Source organism: Apodemus sylvaticus, chromosome 13, assembly GCF_947179515.1.
Source record: "Apodemus sylvaticus chromosome 13, mApoSyl1.1, whole genome shotgun sequence".
NCBI classification, from domain to species: Eukaryota; Metazoa; Chordata; class Mammalia; order Rodentia; family Muridae; genus Apodemus; species Apodemus sylvaticus.
Window position 1 is genome coordinate 5,913,933 of NC_067484.1, and position 15,891 is coordinate 5,929,823.

A 15,891-nucleotide genomic window follows, 5' to 3' on the forward strand; every position below is an offset into this window, starting at 1 on the left:
ATACAATAAAATTCACTAAAAATAATCAAAAGCAAAAAGTGTGTGTTTGTTTTCTGAGTGCTCTGACTTGGAAGGCTAGCATTCCCAGGTTACACCCATGAAAAACATGCCCATTTTATAAATGACAGGAAAGCAAAGAGAGATTCTGTAAACACCTGCATTCCCTTAAAAACCTTATGTTAGAAATAGTATCAAATTTACTCTGTCGTAGTGCAATTCCCTATAATTCATTCAGTAAATGTAACTCAGAGAAGAGATTAGAATGAAGTCGGGATTTCCCCTTACAAAATGCCTGTAACAGTCTAATCTAGGACCCTCATACTTAATATATCTTGTGTGTAAAACATGCTTACCTACCACCAATGCTCCTCAAATTGTCATCCTATCTCATGCTCAAAGCACAGAATTTTGTTTTGTAAAGCATGTTCCTATTTAAAGCATTAGATATAAATTTTTTTAAATATGAATTTTTCTTAAAGACTAGAAACAAAAGAGTTCTCTGCCTCAAATCCAAAAGGCAAACATGGGATCAGCCTAATGTGTACACTGAACATATTTTTGTTCACAAATGGCAAAAATGGAAGACATACATAATTTACTGGCAAGTAATTCTGAATCCTGATGGAGAAACATTGAAAGTCTTTGGGCCGGGGGGGGGGGGGGGGGGGTGGCTTCGCAAGCCTGTAATCCCAGCACTCTGGGAGGCAGGGGCAGGTGGATTTCTTAGTTCGAGGCCAGCCTGGTCTACAGAGTGTGTTCCAGGACAGCCAAGGCTATAAAGATAAACCCTGCCTCGAAAAAAACAAAATCCGAAAGTCTTTGGATTAGTTCTGAGGGTCGGAATGTGATTTTCTCTGATTCTTGTTCTATCCCGTGTGCGCTTGCTTCTTCTCTCTGCGCTGCCTCCACCTTTTCAGGTCAGTGGATTTTACAGTTGATTCTGTCAGATTTACTTCTGCCAATGGAATACAGGAGATCTGAATATCCCTTTTCATTCTACATCATCTTTTGCCCTGTTTCCTCATATACGCATAATATGAAATGCATATACATTAACATTTATTTATTAATTATAGTGATTTCTTACAAAGTCTTTGAAAGCAGAGAGGAAGAAATGAGAAGAAATTTTTAGTAGATATGGAATTGAAAATATATAAGATGAACTTAGATTTCTTCTTTACATAGCAAGGTTAGTAAATCCCTTGAATACCTACTGGGTAAACTTGAAGAACACCACTGGAAGCAGCACTTTGTTGTCCAGACACCACAATGAAAACAAGGTTTGAAGTTGGAAATGCACCAATATACAGCTATTCCAAAGAGAACAGGGCCTCACTAGGAACTTGTTAGAACCCATTCACTAGTTCTGAAACCTGGTAAATAAAGTCAAAACTAAACAGTCTTTTCAAGGAATAGCATTTTTGCTTGTTTCATTTTCAGTAAATGAATAAAAACTAACACATCCAAGAAATGAATACAACTAGCCAGTTAGAACTGTGGAATCCCCAATGAAATGATGCCTTTGAGAAGTCATCATCACTAACAGAGAGGATAGTGAAGAATTTTATAATTTCATACTTAAACTTTTCATTTTCTTTAATTTATACTTTATGGATGTTATAAAGTATGGATCAAGCTGACATTTCAGTCTTCTAATTTATTCTACAACTAGACCTTTAGATCCATTCAATATGATTCAGTAGGATGTGCACATTTCCATTAATTATTCTTGCAATATAAAACAGAATATAACCTAATTTCTCAATCATATTATTGACTAACAGAAAATATCAACTTAAGTGAGGCACACAAATCAAGTACTGAAGAACATTAAATAAAAATCTACTGTTTGCAAATAGAAAATATGGGAGTAATATTAAAATAAAGGACCAAACAAATTACATCACAAATTTTCAAAGGAAGTAAGTACAAGAGAATAGTCCAATCACTTAAACTTATTTCCAAAGCTGACAAGATGGCTCAATGGGTAAAAGCACTTGCCACCAAAACTCATGACCTGATTCCATTTTCATACCTTGCATCAAAGAAGGACAGAAATAAATTCATAAAGTTGTCCTCTGACCTTAACAGATTCAAATGTGGCATGCAGGTGACACTCTACCAATAAATAATAAATATATAAATATAAAGATATTATACTTCTCAGTTAATATTCTTATCAAGGCTGTAAGAAACACCTTGCTTAGTGTGATTATAGATGGTGAGTAAATACTCTTTGCTAGTTGTGGTTACTTACCCAAACTGAATATTATTACGCTCTAAGATGTTTGCTGACACAGTCTTGGACTTCTATAAAAATGGATTGTGATGGTTAATTTTGGTCATCAAATTGAATAGATTTAAAATTACCTAGAAGATATAATGTGGAGCTTGTCTGTGGGATTGTTTCCAGAGACAGGGAGATACACTGGGACTATGGGCTGGAGCCCTAGATCAGAGAAAAACAAAAAGAAGCAGGCTGAGTACCTAACTACTGTCATCCTTCTCCCCTTGCTATGACTGGGTTCTGTGTTGAAAAACTGTCATCACTGAATGATTGCTGTCATGCTTTCCTTGCCAAGGTGACCTTTATGTGCCCTGCTTTTGTCAGGTACTTTGTCTTTTAACAACAAGTAAAGCAACTAATAGTAAGGTTTGTAAATGAAAAACTTTATGATTAGGTAAGTTATTGTCGACTTCAACCTTGAAAATTTGTACAGTCACAGAGCACTTCTGAGCCTCAATGTTCTTCCTGATAAATGGGAAGTGTGTTTCACTTTGATATTTGTTGTTGCAAAGAGGATCACATGAAGTAATTAATTTGTTAATGTGTGAGGCACTCTGCAGCAGCATCTTTTAAAATGAAATGAAATATGTAAAAAATGAATGGATTAAAAAATGCCCCTAGTTTTAAAGGAGATAACCACAGAGTTTAATAAGAAGAGGTGAATTTTCCAGGGAGACCAGAATTGATCTCCTTTCACAGTAATAACTGATTGGGATTTGCCAGGCTATTTTAATCATTTACCCCGCTATATTACAGTTTGCTTGCATGGTGGGAAAGGTAAAAGATGAATAGAGGGGAGGAGAGTCACCCCATAAATGAAATAGACTGGATGTATACTGCTGAGGTATGTTAGGAAGCCTCTTGGGTGCTGATTTAAATGGGACCTCTTGGTAAGGTTGGAACCAGAATCTCCCCTGTGCCATTTAAAGTTGTCCTTTTGGCTGTGACTGAAGGGCATTTAACCTTGTTCTCAGGGCTTTCATTATTTTTTACCCCCCTCAAATGTAGCTTTGTACCTTTCTTAAGTAATTATGATGCAAATACAGATAAGCCCATTTAAATGAGAACCTAGAAAATACTTCTTTTGGAGTAAGCAGGATTAATTGTGGTCTATGAAGAACATTAAATATGAATTCCTCACAAATGAAGAAGTCTTTGCACATCTTTTTTCTTAGCTATCAACCTCTGTAGATACTTAAGCTGTAAATATTCTTTACTATAGTTAAAAATCTGTAAATTTCTGCCAGCCAATATTCAATAGCCCTTTCCCTTGAACCACTTAAGACAATGTAACTTTAAAATTCTGTCTATAATTTATATATTTTAGTATGTTTTCATAGATTAAGAGGAGAAAGTTTATTCTTTTTTTTTTCACAAGTTGTACATTTCAGCACATCCATGGATCACCATTCTGCCTTATTTTTCCTGACTAGATGAAACGTCAGTAGCACAATGAGCTCTAGTTAAACAAAACGCGATTATCAATCCAGGTATCACAGCCTTTTCTATAGAGGACATCTGCGACCTGATACCTTCAGGGTTCCTTTTGACTTCAGCAGCCTGAGGATTAGACACATGCGCAGGGTTGGTCTCTTTGTGTGTGCACCAGGAAAGGCTTCGATTTACACTTCCCAACAGGGCAAAGATCGGAAAGGCCACGTGTGCCTAGAACTAAAAATGTATTATAGACACCATCGCTGAAATAAACAATTGTTTTGCTCCTCTTTGCCTGTTGCGAACCTGTGAAGTCTTCCCCACCCCCACCCTGATCTGTCCACACTGCCCAGTTTGGGAAGGCGAGATTAACAGCAGTGGAATGAAGAGCCTTGTCCTTAGGTATCCACGCCCGGGCGAGTGGTGCCAGCACAGGGCTGCTATGGGAACCATATCCTAGGCGCGGGTGGCAGGCGGAGATCCTTGCCCAAGAAGAGAGTGATGGAGTGCATCTTGCCAGCATCCTCCAGCCCTGCCACCCCGCGGGCAAGGGGGAGGGAGCCGATCGGGCGCAACGGCCCGCCCCGCAGTCCCTCCCCCTCCTCCCCGCCGGGGAGCCACGATGGTGCGCTCCGGCCAGCTGTGCGCCGCCGGGTGAGGCGCCAGGCTGTGGGTGCTGCGGGGGGCCGCGACGCGGAGGGGGGCACAGCTGGCGGTGGCGCGGATCGCGGTGCTACGTTTGTGGCCGGGGGCGAAGGTGACGACCAGTCCCGAGGTGCTGCTGCTGCTAAGCAGTTCCGGGGCCCGGATCCCCTGTCTCCGTGTGTGGCGGCCCAGCTATCGACCCCGGGTCAGCGCCAGCAGGAGCCTGGGGAGAAATCAGCTGCGGCGCGACTGCTGGCGGCGGCCGGCTGGATGCGAGAGCTGCGTGGACCGGGCGGTGGACAGCGGTTGTCGACTCCGGGAAACGGATTGCCCAGCAGAGGAGCCCGACCGCGCTGGCCATGGCCTCCAACTTTAACGACATAGTCAAGCAGGGCTACGTGAAAATCCGCAGCAGGAAGCTAGGGGTGAGTGGTTAACTCGGCTTTCTCCTTCTTCTCTGCTTCTGCGGCCAGGAGGGTTGATGAAGATGGGGGCGGGGAGAGGTGACCCCCACGGGTACCGGAGCAGCTTTACTTGCCCAGATTGTCCGCTTGTTGCTTGACCCGACTAGAGCTTAGCACCTGCCTGAGGTACTCTGCACATGGAGCGCCTAGGTTCCTATCCTCAAGTGCACTGGACTCATGGTGACCACAGCGAGAAGTCTAATAGAACACAGGGATTGTCAGTTCCAAAGATATATAAGCCATAGAGATTTATTACATTCGGTGCAACCTACAACGATTTCTCTCGAAAGTATGTGACTCTGGGGAGAACTGCCTCGAGCTGACAGCAGTTATAAAAGATGTCTTTCTCTGTGTGTTTAGATTCACCATTTTTCCGTCTTTCTCTAAACCCATTTGGAAATTCTCCTTTGATGCCTCATCAGCGCAGCGCAGTCCTTTCGGCTACAGCAGGGACTTTAACAAGCCCTTAATAGTTGCCCACAATCTGGCTGCCTCACCCGCTGTTTCCCCGGACGTGTGTATTTGCCCCAGTGTGTGGGCAAGTGTGCATTGGTATACTCTCTCACCCACTTTTACAGAAAAGTCCGTGGAGGCAAAGTTTATGGAATCTTACTTTCTTTTTTGTGAGATATTTGGTATGACTTGGGAGGTAACAGTATAGACGCACCCCAGAAGGTGAGAGGAAAGACAAAACTTATTTGGTAATTGGATCAGTATTTTAAAGGGACTGTCCTGAAAAGACCTGGGATATAGACGGAATGAACAGGAAATGATGGGCAGACACCTGGGGAGGAGCTGCCCAGATCTGATAGTTATGAATGAGAGCAGACTGACTTGCAGGAGGCATCCTCAAGTCCACAACTGACCATGGTGGCAAGCCCAGGTTCACCTGGCCACAAGAGGAAAGGGAAATTCAGCTCAATATACAAGAGAGGGTTTGCCTATTGTTTCTGCCTTCCTGAGTTCACAAGTTCCTATGCTGAGACTTTCTAGAATTCTGGCTTGGAGGTAGAACGTTCCTGGATTTCTCTACTGGATGAGTGCACTCTGCAACTTGTAGAAAGGAAAGAAAAGAAGGGGAGGATGGTGGTGGTAAATGTATGCATAAGACCGGGGGATGGGGAATCTTAAACTTGCAAATAAAAGCTATGTGCCTTTGAGTCTTGAAGAAAGTTATAGAGCAGTCAGGAAAAGGAGATCATCCTAGAATTCTGTAATGGTTTATGAATCTTTAGCTGGAGGTAAGTGATGGAGACAGTAAGCTGCCTCTTATACTGCCTCTGCTGGCATTCTCACTGAAGGCAGACAGGACCAAAGGACACAGGGATTCCTTCTCAAACTTAAGCAAATTACTAAGTCCAGGATGCTTAACAAGCAAGAAATGAAAAACTAGCTAGGACAGCAAAATTGACATCCCTAGTTCCCATCCCCCACCTCAGTTCACCACCTGCTCAAGGAAGGGAGGGACAAGGTTTTAAGGGCTTTTCTTGTATAGAAGATAATGCCTCATTTTCCCCCTAGAGTTAGGAGCTGACCCAGTGAAAAACTGCAGTTATCCAAAGAGCCAGTTGTTCTTCACAGAGATCCTATCAGGAAGTTCTGAAGGATTGGAGTCTTCTTTACTTGGACTTTGACTCCCTCTTCTCTGACATGGTTCTTATTACTAACCTATCTCTTCATTCCTATTAAATTCAAGTTTTATCCGAGTCTCCTGAATGTATAAAGTAATTGAAGAATTAAGACCCTTTCTCTATATCAGTGAAATGTGTTTCTTCTCTTGGTCAGAAAACAAAAAGGGGCTGATAACTAGAGATTCTTCCATAGAAGAGTTCCTAGGGTTCATCCCCATCTTCCGTTTATAAGATATAAGATTCTATACCATAAAATCTGGATATGTGGCCTCATTATGCAAAAAAGGCTATGAAAAGACCACCAACTGCCTCCAGGACAACTTCCTCTATGCATTAAAAGTCTGTGAAATGTCTCTCTAGAACACCATTTGCATCTAACCTTGTGTGCTCATGTACATTTAAAGCAAAGAATCTTTTGCTAAACCAACTATTTAAACTTTTTTTTTAAAGGACAGACTTCTTTATGAACATTAAAATTGGAACTATGTACAAGCTATTTTTATCTCCTACTTCTCTGTGTGAAGAACGTGAACTTTAACATCTAATGTCTGAAACCTTTTAGTTCATATATTCTTAACCATTTTAGAAAACATAATTTAACTAAAGAAACTTCATAATATATATTTGTTGTCAGGATAGTCTTAAATTCAAAAGAATAAGTTGAAGCAAAGCTTGATATTGTACTATGAAATAGTAAAACCAGAAGTAACTAAAACAGTGCCTGCACTTAAGAATTTAAACATGTCATCATGCCAAAAATCATAGAAATAAAATTGGATAGTCACTGATGTTTATTTTCACCATTAATGGTATATGTTTCTAATTTATGGACTCAAACTACACAATCTTCCAAGCAAACCATTTAAAATTCTAGTGATATATGATGTTTATATGAGGTTTATAATGAACACTCTATTTCAACATATAAATAATTGCAATTGAATTTGTGCTGGTATTTGATAAATTATGAGAAGTCATACTTTCAGCAATCAACTTTTATAAAATCCTATTGAAAACTAGTCAATGTAGGTGGCTAGTTGCATACGGCATACCTGTGGCATAAGAACACATTTCTTGATGAAATTATTTTATCACACCCCTTTCTATCTCTAAATGAAGGCTTAGCTCTAGGATGAGGGAAAGACTAAAGAATTTTTGCTTTTTGGGTATGTTGGTTCCAAGTTATAGTTGCTGGATGGCTTTCCCCATGTTCTTTATTAGATAGTCTACTTATTTGGATAATCATTTAAAAAGAAACATTGAATCAGCTTGGAGATTTGTCTTGATTCATCAACAAACATTTTCCTACTTAGAAATATTTAATATTATCATTAATCATTATCATTTTTAATTTGTGAATGGGGCTTTTGTATTAGCTTCGAAATAGCATTGTAACTGAGGATGATCTTGAGCTTCTGATACTCCAGCCTCCACCTCCAGAGTGCTAGAATTATAGTATGTAGTGCTATGCAATGCTCAGGGTCCAAGCTTCAGTGATGTCAAACTAGAATTTTAGTAATTGAGTTACATTCCCAAAATATAAAAATTATTTAGAAAAACAAATATGAGTGTTTCTCCAGTCTTCACCATGTTTCTTTTAAAATGTTTGTTAAAGCACTGAATTTTAGAGGTAAAATTTATAAATGTGAATTTAGTATATAATATAATTTTACAGTACTTTACTTAAATTCTGTACAAACATTTCATTGTTTTTACGAATGTGTGTGTGTGTGTGTGTGTGTGTGTGTCTGATCTTTGACAACACTTCCATATCGTTATGAATGTTTGTGTCTGGTACTTGACAAAAGTTCCATATCCTCATGAATGTGTGTGTCTGATCTTTGGCAACACATCCATTTGCTTATGAATGTGTGTGTCTGATCTTTGACAACACTCTTATATTCTTAGAACTGTCTCATTCTTCGCTTTTCTATTGAACAATTTCTATAATAATTCATAAGATAGATTACTGGAAAGCAATAATAGAGATAAAACATGCTAACGAATGGTATTTATCTCTAAGCCTTGACTGCCCATTTTCTTCTTAAATTTGACAAATTATCAAGACACATATTACAAAATAAGCAATTTCTTCTTGATTAGGAGTAAACTAAGAAACCAGTCATTAAAATCATTAGTGACTGGATATCTTGATTATTGACTCATCTATCAAAATAAATAGAGCAATATGGAGTGTTGTCATTTACCATGAGCTTGCCTGAACAAAATTAAGATTGATGATTTGACTAATACTAGATACAGATATCTCATGATTTTTGACAAAAATTAAATCCCATAGAAGATCCCTAATCATAAATTACTATAAAACAAAAAAAAAATATCCAAAGTAAAAAAACTTTCAAGTGCCAAGATCATAGCCACAAATGAAAGATTCCATATTATTTCATGTGACTAGTATTCTTCAAAAAAGCAGGCATTCTAAAAGTTCTATGTAAAACTTGCTATAGAGTATTTGTAACTAATATATATGTAGAGACTGGAGAGAATGTGCAGTGTTTAATTGCTGTTCTATAAAACCTAGCTTCAACTCCCACTATGCATAGGGAGGCTCACAATAGCCTATAACTTCAGAACTAGTGAATACCCTGTTTTCCTCTGTACAGGCACCAGCCATGCAAGTGGTAATACACATACAGCCCTATACCCCTATACTTAAAAATTATATAAACTAAAAATGAATTATCAGGTTAAATTTGGGATCATGTTACCATTATGTATGTATCAAATATGAAACATTTTATGTCCCAAGCATTTCATAAGAAATATAAAACATATTCATAGAAATAACTATCCTTAAGTACATTATATACCAGCATTCAGTATTTTATTTAGAAATAGATTTCTATGCATTATTCAAAGCCCAGTGAATGATTCTCACTTGTACATAGAAGTATGAAAAAATGTGTCTTAGAATATTTTGGTGTTTGTGTGTGTGTGTGTATAACTATACACAATAAACAAATAATCAAGTGATTATTCACTCCATACAGTTCATCATATGACATATACTGACATGTGTAATCATGTGTGTATTACACAGCCATGTTACATTAAGCCAGAACTATTTATAATAAATGCTTTTGTATTACTCAGCACATTGACTCAACTAGAGTCACTTACCAAGTTTGGTTGTTGGGGAAGACAGAATATGGGACAACATACTTAAAATCTTTAGTACATGCTGGTTTATTACAATGAGTGTAGGCTCAGTGTTTTTATTGTTTTACAACAACAAACTGAATTCATCTATATTCTGGCATTTCTTTCTTCAATTAAAACCTCAAGACACATATTTCTGGCTTAATAACTCTTGAGTTACATTCTTCAAATATTAGGCTCTCTCTTTTATTATGAAGTTTTCCTCTGATAAGAGATAGAAGAGTATAGTTGTTCATGAGAGACAGGTGTGAAGGCAAGCCCTCTTATAGAGGGCTCATCAAACTCATCAAACAAATAGGAAAACATATGAGTCAGAGTTTTATTTATTAGAGAAAGTAATATTTAGTAAATCTCTCTTTTGAATCACTAAAACAGCCTTTTAAAGTGAGGTTGTATTCTGTATAACATACTTTAGCAATGTGCTAAGAATTAAATGGAACAGATAAACTTAAGACTTAATCTACAGAAAATGACCTTGACTATCAGAAAGTTAAAAAGAATGCAAATTCAAAAATGTCATTACAGATGTGAATATTTAGTGTGTTTAAGAAATGTAAATGTTATTTGTTATGTTTAAATATGCGTTCATACGTTTGTGTGTCTTGAACATTGCTTCAGAAATGGATCCATGATACTCAGGTTTATTTATAACTAATTCTTTTTCATTTAATTCAGATTTAGAATGTATAAATTTTTCCAATTATTTTGTTGTAGTTATTTCCATGTTTATACACACAACACATACATATATATGTTAACTATTATATAATATATAACAGTATGTACACTGTGTCTATTACTTCTGTATTCATATATATGTCTGCATGTAACATTTTTTAAATTTCAAAGTAGAGAAAGATCATATACGTATTCTATCTAATTATTTTTTCCGGTTTTTATTCTTTTTAAATATTTTTATTAGATATATTCTTTATTTACATTTCAAATGCTATCCCCTTTCCTGCCCCCCCAATCCCATAAGTTAAAATACGACTTAACTTTAATTAATTTATTTTTAGATTTTTAATCTTAATGTATATATGAGCATACTCTATAGTCTTTAAATTTTAAAAATGTGGAAGAGATACGCACAAATGCATACACACACACACACACACACACACACACACACACACAGAATAAAACTTAGATATGTGGCTGAACTTTTATCTGAAGTGATCAAGGATAAAAAATACATGGAAATCTTGGATTTAGTAAGGAGACTATGAAGGTTCATAGCTACATTTATGCACTGACAAATTTACACATTATTGATAGCTTGGTGAACCTGAAAATACCATTTCTTTCCTCAGATATCAGTTACTTTAAGTCAGCATTTCTCAACCCATGTTTCTCAACCTGTGGATCACAAACCCTTCCTTGGGGGTTGAATTACTTTTTCAGAGGGGTCACCTAAGACCATTGGAAACACAGACATTTACATTATGATTCACAACAGGAGCAAAATTGCAGTTACGAAGTAGCAACAAAAATAAGTTTATGGTTGGGGCTTATAACAACTTGAAAAATGTATTAAAGGGTTACAGTATTAGGAAGGTTGAGAGCTTCTACTGTATATACTTAAAGAAATCCCTAAAATGACAAAATTAATAATTTTATGATATTCTGGTCACATCTTTGTGATATATACATTCTCAATTTCCTTAAATATTTCTAGATACACATAACTATGGCTGATATTCTAGAAGATAAGTAGTAGCATAAAGGATTTGTCTAATGCAAAGCCTGTATGTTTGGTATGGATATCTTCTTCTGACGTAGGTTTTACTGATATTTTTTCCTGGACACAATAAGCCATGAAGATACACCTGTGCAGAACTAGGAAATACACCGACCTTTGGACTATTCTGGTTTCACCAACTGCATCATAGAAACTGGAAGATAAAGCTTCAGCAATGAAAACAACAAAAAATTATCTTTTTTTCTAATTTATAGTTGATAACTAGACATTACATCTTAGGACATTTTTACTTAAAAGGAAAAGTGATGTCTATAAAGTGTGATTAATTTATTACAAAGGAATACAAAGTATAATTTCTGAAGCCTCAGATATATTTTCTCTCTCTTGACTGAGTATTTTTCCTCATTTCTTTTATTCCTGGTTTTTTAAACACCCAAAGGCAGACTTATTGAGGTGAGAAGTACAATACAGAAGAGCATCCCCAACTCCAAGTCAATAACTGTATCAAATAAACATAACAAATTGTCTGTGTGAAAAAAAGATCCTAGGTTACAAGAAAGACCTGGAAATTGACATCTATATGTATAAAGCTGTAGTTTCATATAGAATTTCCAATACATTTCTGAGAAATAAAATAAATTAAAAGGAAAAGGACTAAAGGATAGAATAAAAGAATCTTTAAAGAACTTAGAGCAATAAATGGAAAGTTCATCACAATGAAAATGGAAAATGCCCCCACCTCCCCGGCCCAGTCAGTTGTAGATTTCTATTCATTTTCATGGCCATCTGGTCATCTCTTCCATCCCTTATCACACCTGATCCTGAACCCTATCTTTACATACCCAGCTCATCTCTCACACAGATCCTTCTCTCCATCCCTTTCTTTTTTTTTTCATTTCCTTTTCTTTCTATTCTTTGCTTCCCTTTGGACTCTCATAATTTTATCCACAGAGACCATGAATTCTAGACTACAGAGGTTGTTATTAACTTTCCACATAAACCTCTACTAGCTAGGTTTTAAGATATTGGGTCATTTGTTTTTACACTATTTTCTTATAAGGATATTATGTCTTCCCATCAAATTGAATGATGTATGGTGTTTTGTTGGAAACAGAAGATATACATTGAATTATTGTTTTTTTCACTGTTTGGACTCATTAATAGTGGCTGTAATTTTTGAGCATGTGCTCTCCTACTTTAACTGAAATTATAAAATACTACCTTAAAACTTACTAGTACAATTTCTGAGAACACTTATACATCAGAACTCATGCTAATATGAAAATTAATAATACAGAACTCAGGCTGCTTTTAATGTGTTCTGCATTTTTTCAGGTTATAAAAAGTTCTGAGATATCTTATATAATTCTTCCAAAAATGTTTTTGTCAGTACATTATATTTTTATTCCTATTTTACTTATGAACTAAAATCTAAAGAATGAAATGTGTCAACTAGAGTTATAGAAACTCATGCTGTGTTTGTGGGTTTGCTACATTGAAAACAGATTTTTTTCTATTATTATTTATTATTTTCTTTTTTTTTACACTACAGATTTTATTCCTTTTCTGATCTACTCTCCAACTATTCCACATCCCATACCCCTCTGCGTATCCCTGTCTCTATGAGGGTGTTCCCACTCCCACACCCCACCAAACCTCTAAACTCCCTAGGGCCTCAAGTTTCTTGAGGTTTAGGTGCATCTTCTCTGATTGAGCCCAAACCCAGCAGTCCTCTGCTGTATATGTGGTAGGGGCCTCATATCAGCTGGAGTATGCTGCCTGATTGGTGATCCAGTGTCTGAGAGATCTCGGGAATTCAGGTAAATTAAGACTTCTGGTCCTTCAACAGGGGTGTCCTCTTCCTCAGCTTCTACCAGTTTCTACCCAATTCAACCACAGAGGTCAGCATCTTCAGTCCATTGGTTGGGTGCAAATATCTGCATCTGACACTTTAAGTGGCTTGTTGGGTCTTCCAGAGTATGGGCATGATAGGTCCCTTTTTGTGAGCACTCCAAAGACTCAGTATTGCCAGGTCTTGGGCCTCTCCTTGACCTGGATCCCACATTAGGCCTATTGCTGAACATTATTTTGCTCAGGCTCTTCTGCATTTCTATCCCTGCAGTTTTTTCAGACAGGAACAATTATAGGTCAGAGTTTGACTGTGGAATAGCAACCCCATTCCTCATTGGATACCCTGATTTCCTGCTGGAGGTGGGCTCTACAAGCTTCCTCTCCCCACTGTAGGACATTTCATCTGAGTTCCCTCCCTTTAAGTCCCGAGAGTCTCTCACCTCCCAGGTCTCTGGTACATTCTGGAGGGTCCCCATACCTCCCACCTCCTGAGGTTGCCTGTTTCTATTCTTTCTGCTGGCCCTCAGGGCTTTAGCCCTTTTTCCCCACTCAATACCAGATCATGTTCCCCTCTCCTCACCCATCTAACCCCTTTTCCTCCCACGTTCCTCCCTCCCTTTCCCCTTCTGATGGCTAATATCTACTTATTAGTGAGTACATACAATGTATGTCTTTCTGGGTCTGAGTTACCTCACTCATGATGATATTTTCTAGTTTCATCCATTTGCCTGCAAAGCTCAGGATATCCTTCTTCTTAATAGCTGAGTAGTATTCCATTGTGTAAATGAACTACATTTTCTGTATTCATTTTTCTGTCATTGAACATCTGGGTTGTTTCCAGTTTCTGACTATCACAAACAAGGCTGCTATGAACATAGTAGAATATCTGCCCCTGTGGCATGTGGGACATCTTTTGAGTATATTCCCAAGAGTGGTATTGCTGGGTCTTCAGGTAGATCTATTTCCAACTTTCTGTGGAACCTCCAGGTTGATTTCTAGAGTGGTTCTACCAGTTTGCAATCCTACCAGCTATGGAGGAGCATTCTGCTTTCTCCACATCCTCGCCAACATGTGTTGTCACCTGAGGTTTTGATCTTAAGCCATTCTGATTGGTGTAAGGTAGAGTTTTGATTTGCAATTCTCTGGTCACTAAGGACTTTCAACATTTCTTGAGGTGCTTTTCAGCCATTCAAGATTTCTCTGTTGTGAATTCTTTGTTTAGATCTGTACCCCATTTTTTGATTGGGTTGTTTGGTATTTTGGTGGTTAGCTTCTTGAGTTCTTTATATATTTTGGGTATTAGCCCTCTATTGGATATGGGTTTAGTGAAGTTTTTTTTCCCAATTTGCAGGTTGTGGATTTGTCTTATTGACTATATCGTTTGCCTTACAAAAAAAAGTTTCATGAAGTTCCATTTATCAATTCTTTATTGAAGAGCTTGAGCTATTGGAGTTCTGTTTAAGAAACTTCCACCTGTGCCAATGAGTTCAGGGCTCTTTTCCACTTTCTCTTTTATTAGACTCAGTGTATCTGGTTTTATATTAAGCTTCTTGATCCACTTGTATTGGAGCTTTGTGCAAGGTGACAAAGATGGGTCTATTTTCATTTTTCTACATACAGACAGCCAGTTAGACAAGCACCATCTATTGAATATGCTTTCTTTTTTCCATTGTACATTTTTTGCTTCTTTGTTTAAGTGTGTGGCTTTATTTCTGGGTCTTTATTTCTATTCCATTGATTAGCCTGTCTGTCCCTGTACCAATACTGTGCAATTTTTATCACTATTTCTCTGTAGTATAGCCTGAGGTCAGGGATGGTGATTCCCCTAGCAGATCTTTTATTGTTGTTTTTGGTATTCTGGATTTTTTTGTCCTTCCACATGAATTTGTGAATTCCTTTTTCCATGTCCTTGAAGAACTGTGATGGAATTTTGATGGGGATTGCATTGAATCTGTAGATTGGCTTTGGTAGGATGGCCATTTTTACAATGTTAATTCTACCAATCCATGAGCATGGGAGGTTTCTCCATTTTCTGAGATCTTTGATTTCTTTCTTGAGAGAATTGAAGTTATTCTCATACAGATCTTTCACTTGTTTGGTTAGAGTTACCCCCAAGATATTGTATATTATTTGTGGCCATTGTGAAGGGAGTTGTTTCCTAATTCCTTTCTCAGTCTGTTTATCATTTGTTTAAAGGAAGGCTCCTGAGTTATTTAACTTCAGATTCAGCATTGTATTTACTGTATTTACCGTTGCCATCTTGCTAAAAATGTCAAAAACACAACACATTCATGTGTACTCCCAAAAAATAAATACATTTTCTCTTAAAGTTTTGTGTATATGTGAGTGCTGCAGCTTTGTAACAAGCTGCCTTACTGGACCAGAATGATTCTAGTGATCTAGCTGGTTAAAGTGATCTAGGCGTCCTACTTTGTGCCACACTGCAACCTTAAAACAGCAGCTGCACACCACCTCTCGGATTTCCATAGTCTCTGAGCCTCTCAACTAAAGTCCTCATGCCTTCACAGCTAGCATTCTACCAACTGTACTACCTCCATAGCTACCAAAGTAAATGCATTTATTGCATTGCTTAACTGGCATCAAGCTACCATGGTTATTTATAGCACTCAAATTTATTTGGGTTGCAGCTAAAGAAAACATTAGAGAAAGAACTTATACTACACTAAAAGACTTTCT

General features: G+C 37.5%; 1 protein-coding gene across 1 annotated transcript in view; it reads left to right on the forward strand.

Annotated features, from left to right (window-relative positions):
* The first annotated feature begins 4,725 nt into the window (after positions 1 to 4,725).
* The window catches only part of Dok6 (docking protein 6), a 564,609-nt gene continuing 553,443 nt past the window's right edge, over positions 4,726 to 15,891 (forward strand). Inside the window, exon 1 of the mRNA XM_052155464.1 lies at positions 4,726 to 4,791. Coding sequence (XP_052011424.1) covers positions 4,726 to 4,791 — 66 coding nt within the window. The remainder of the gene's footprint in view (positions 4,792 to 15,891) is intronic.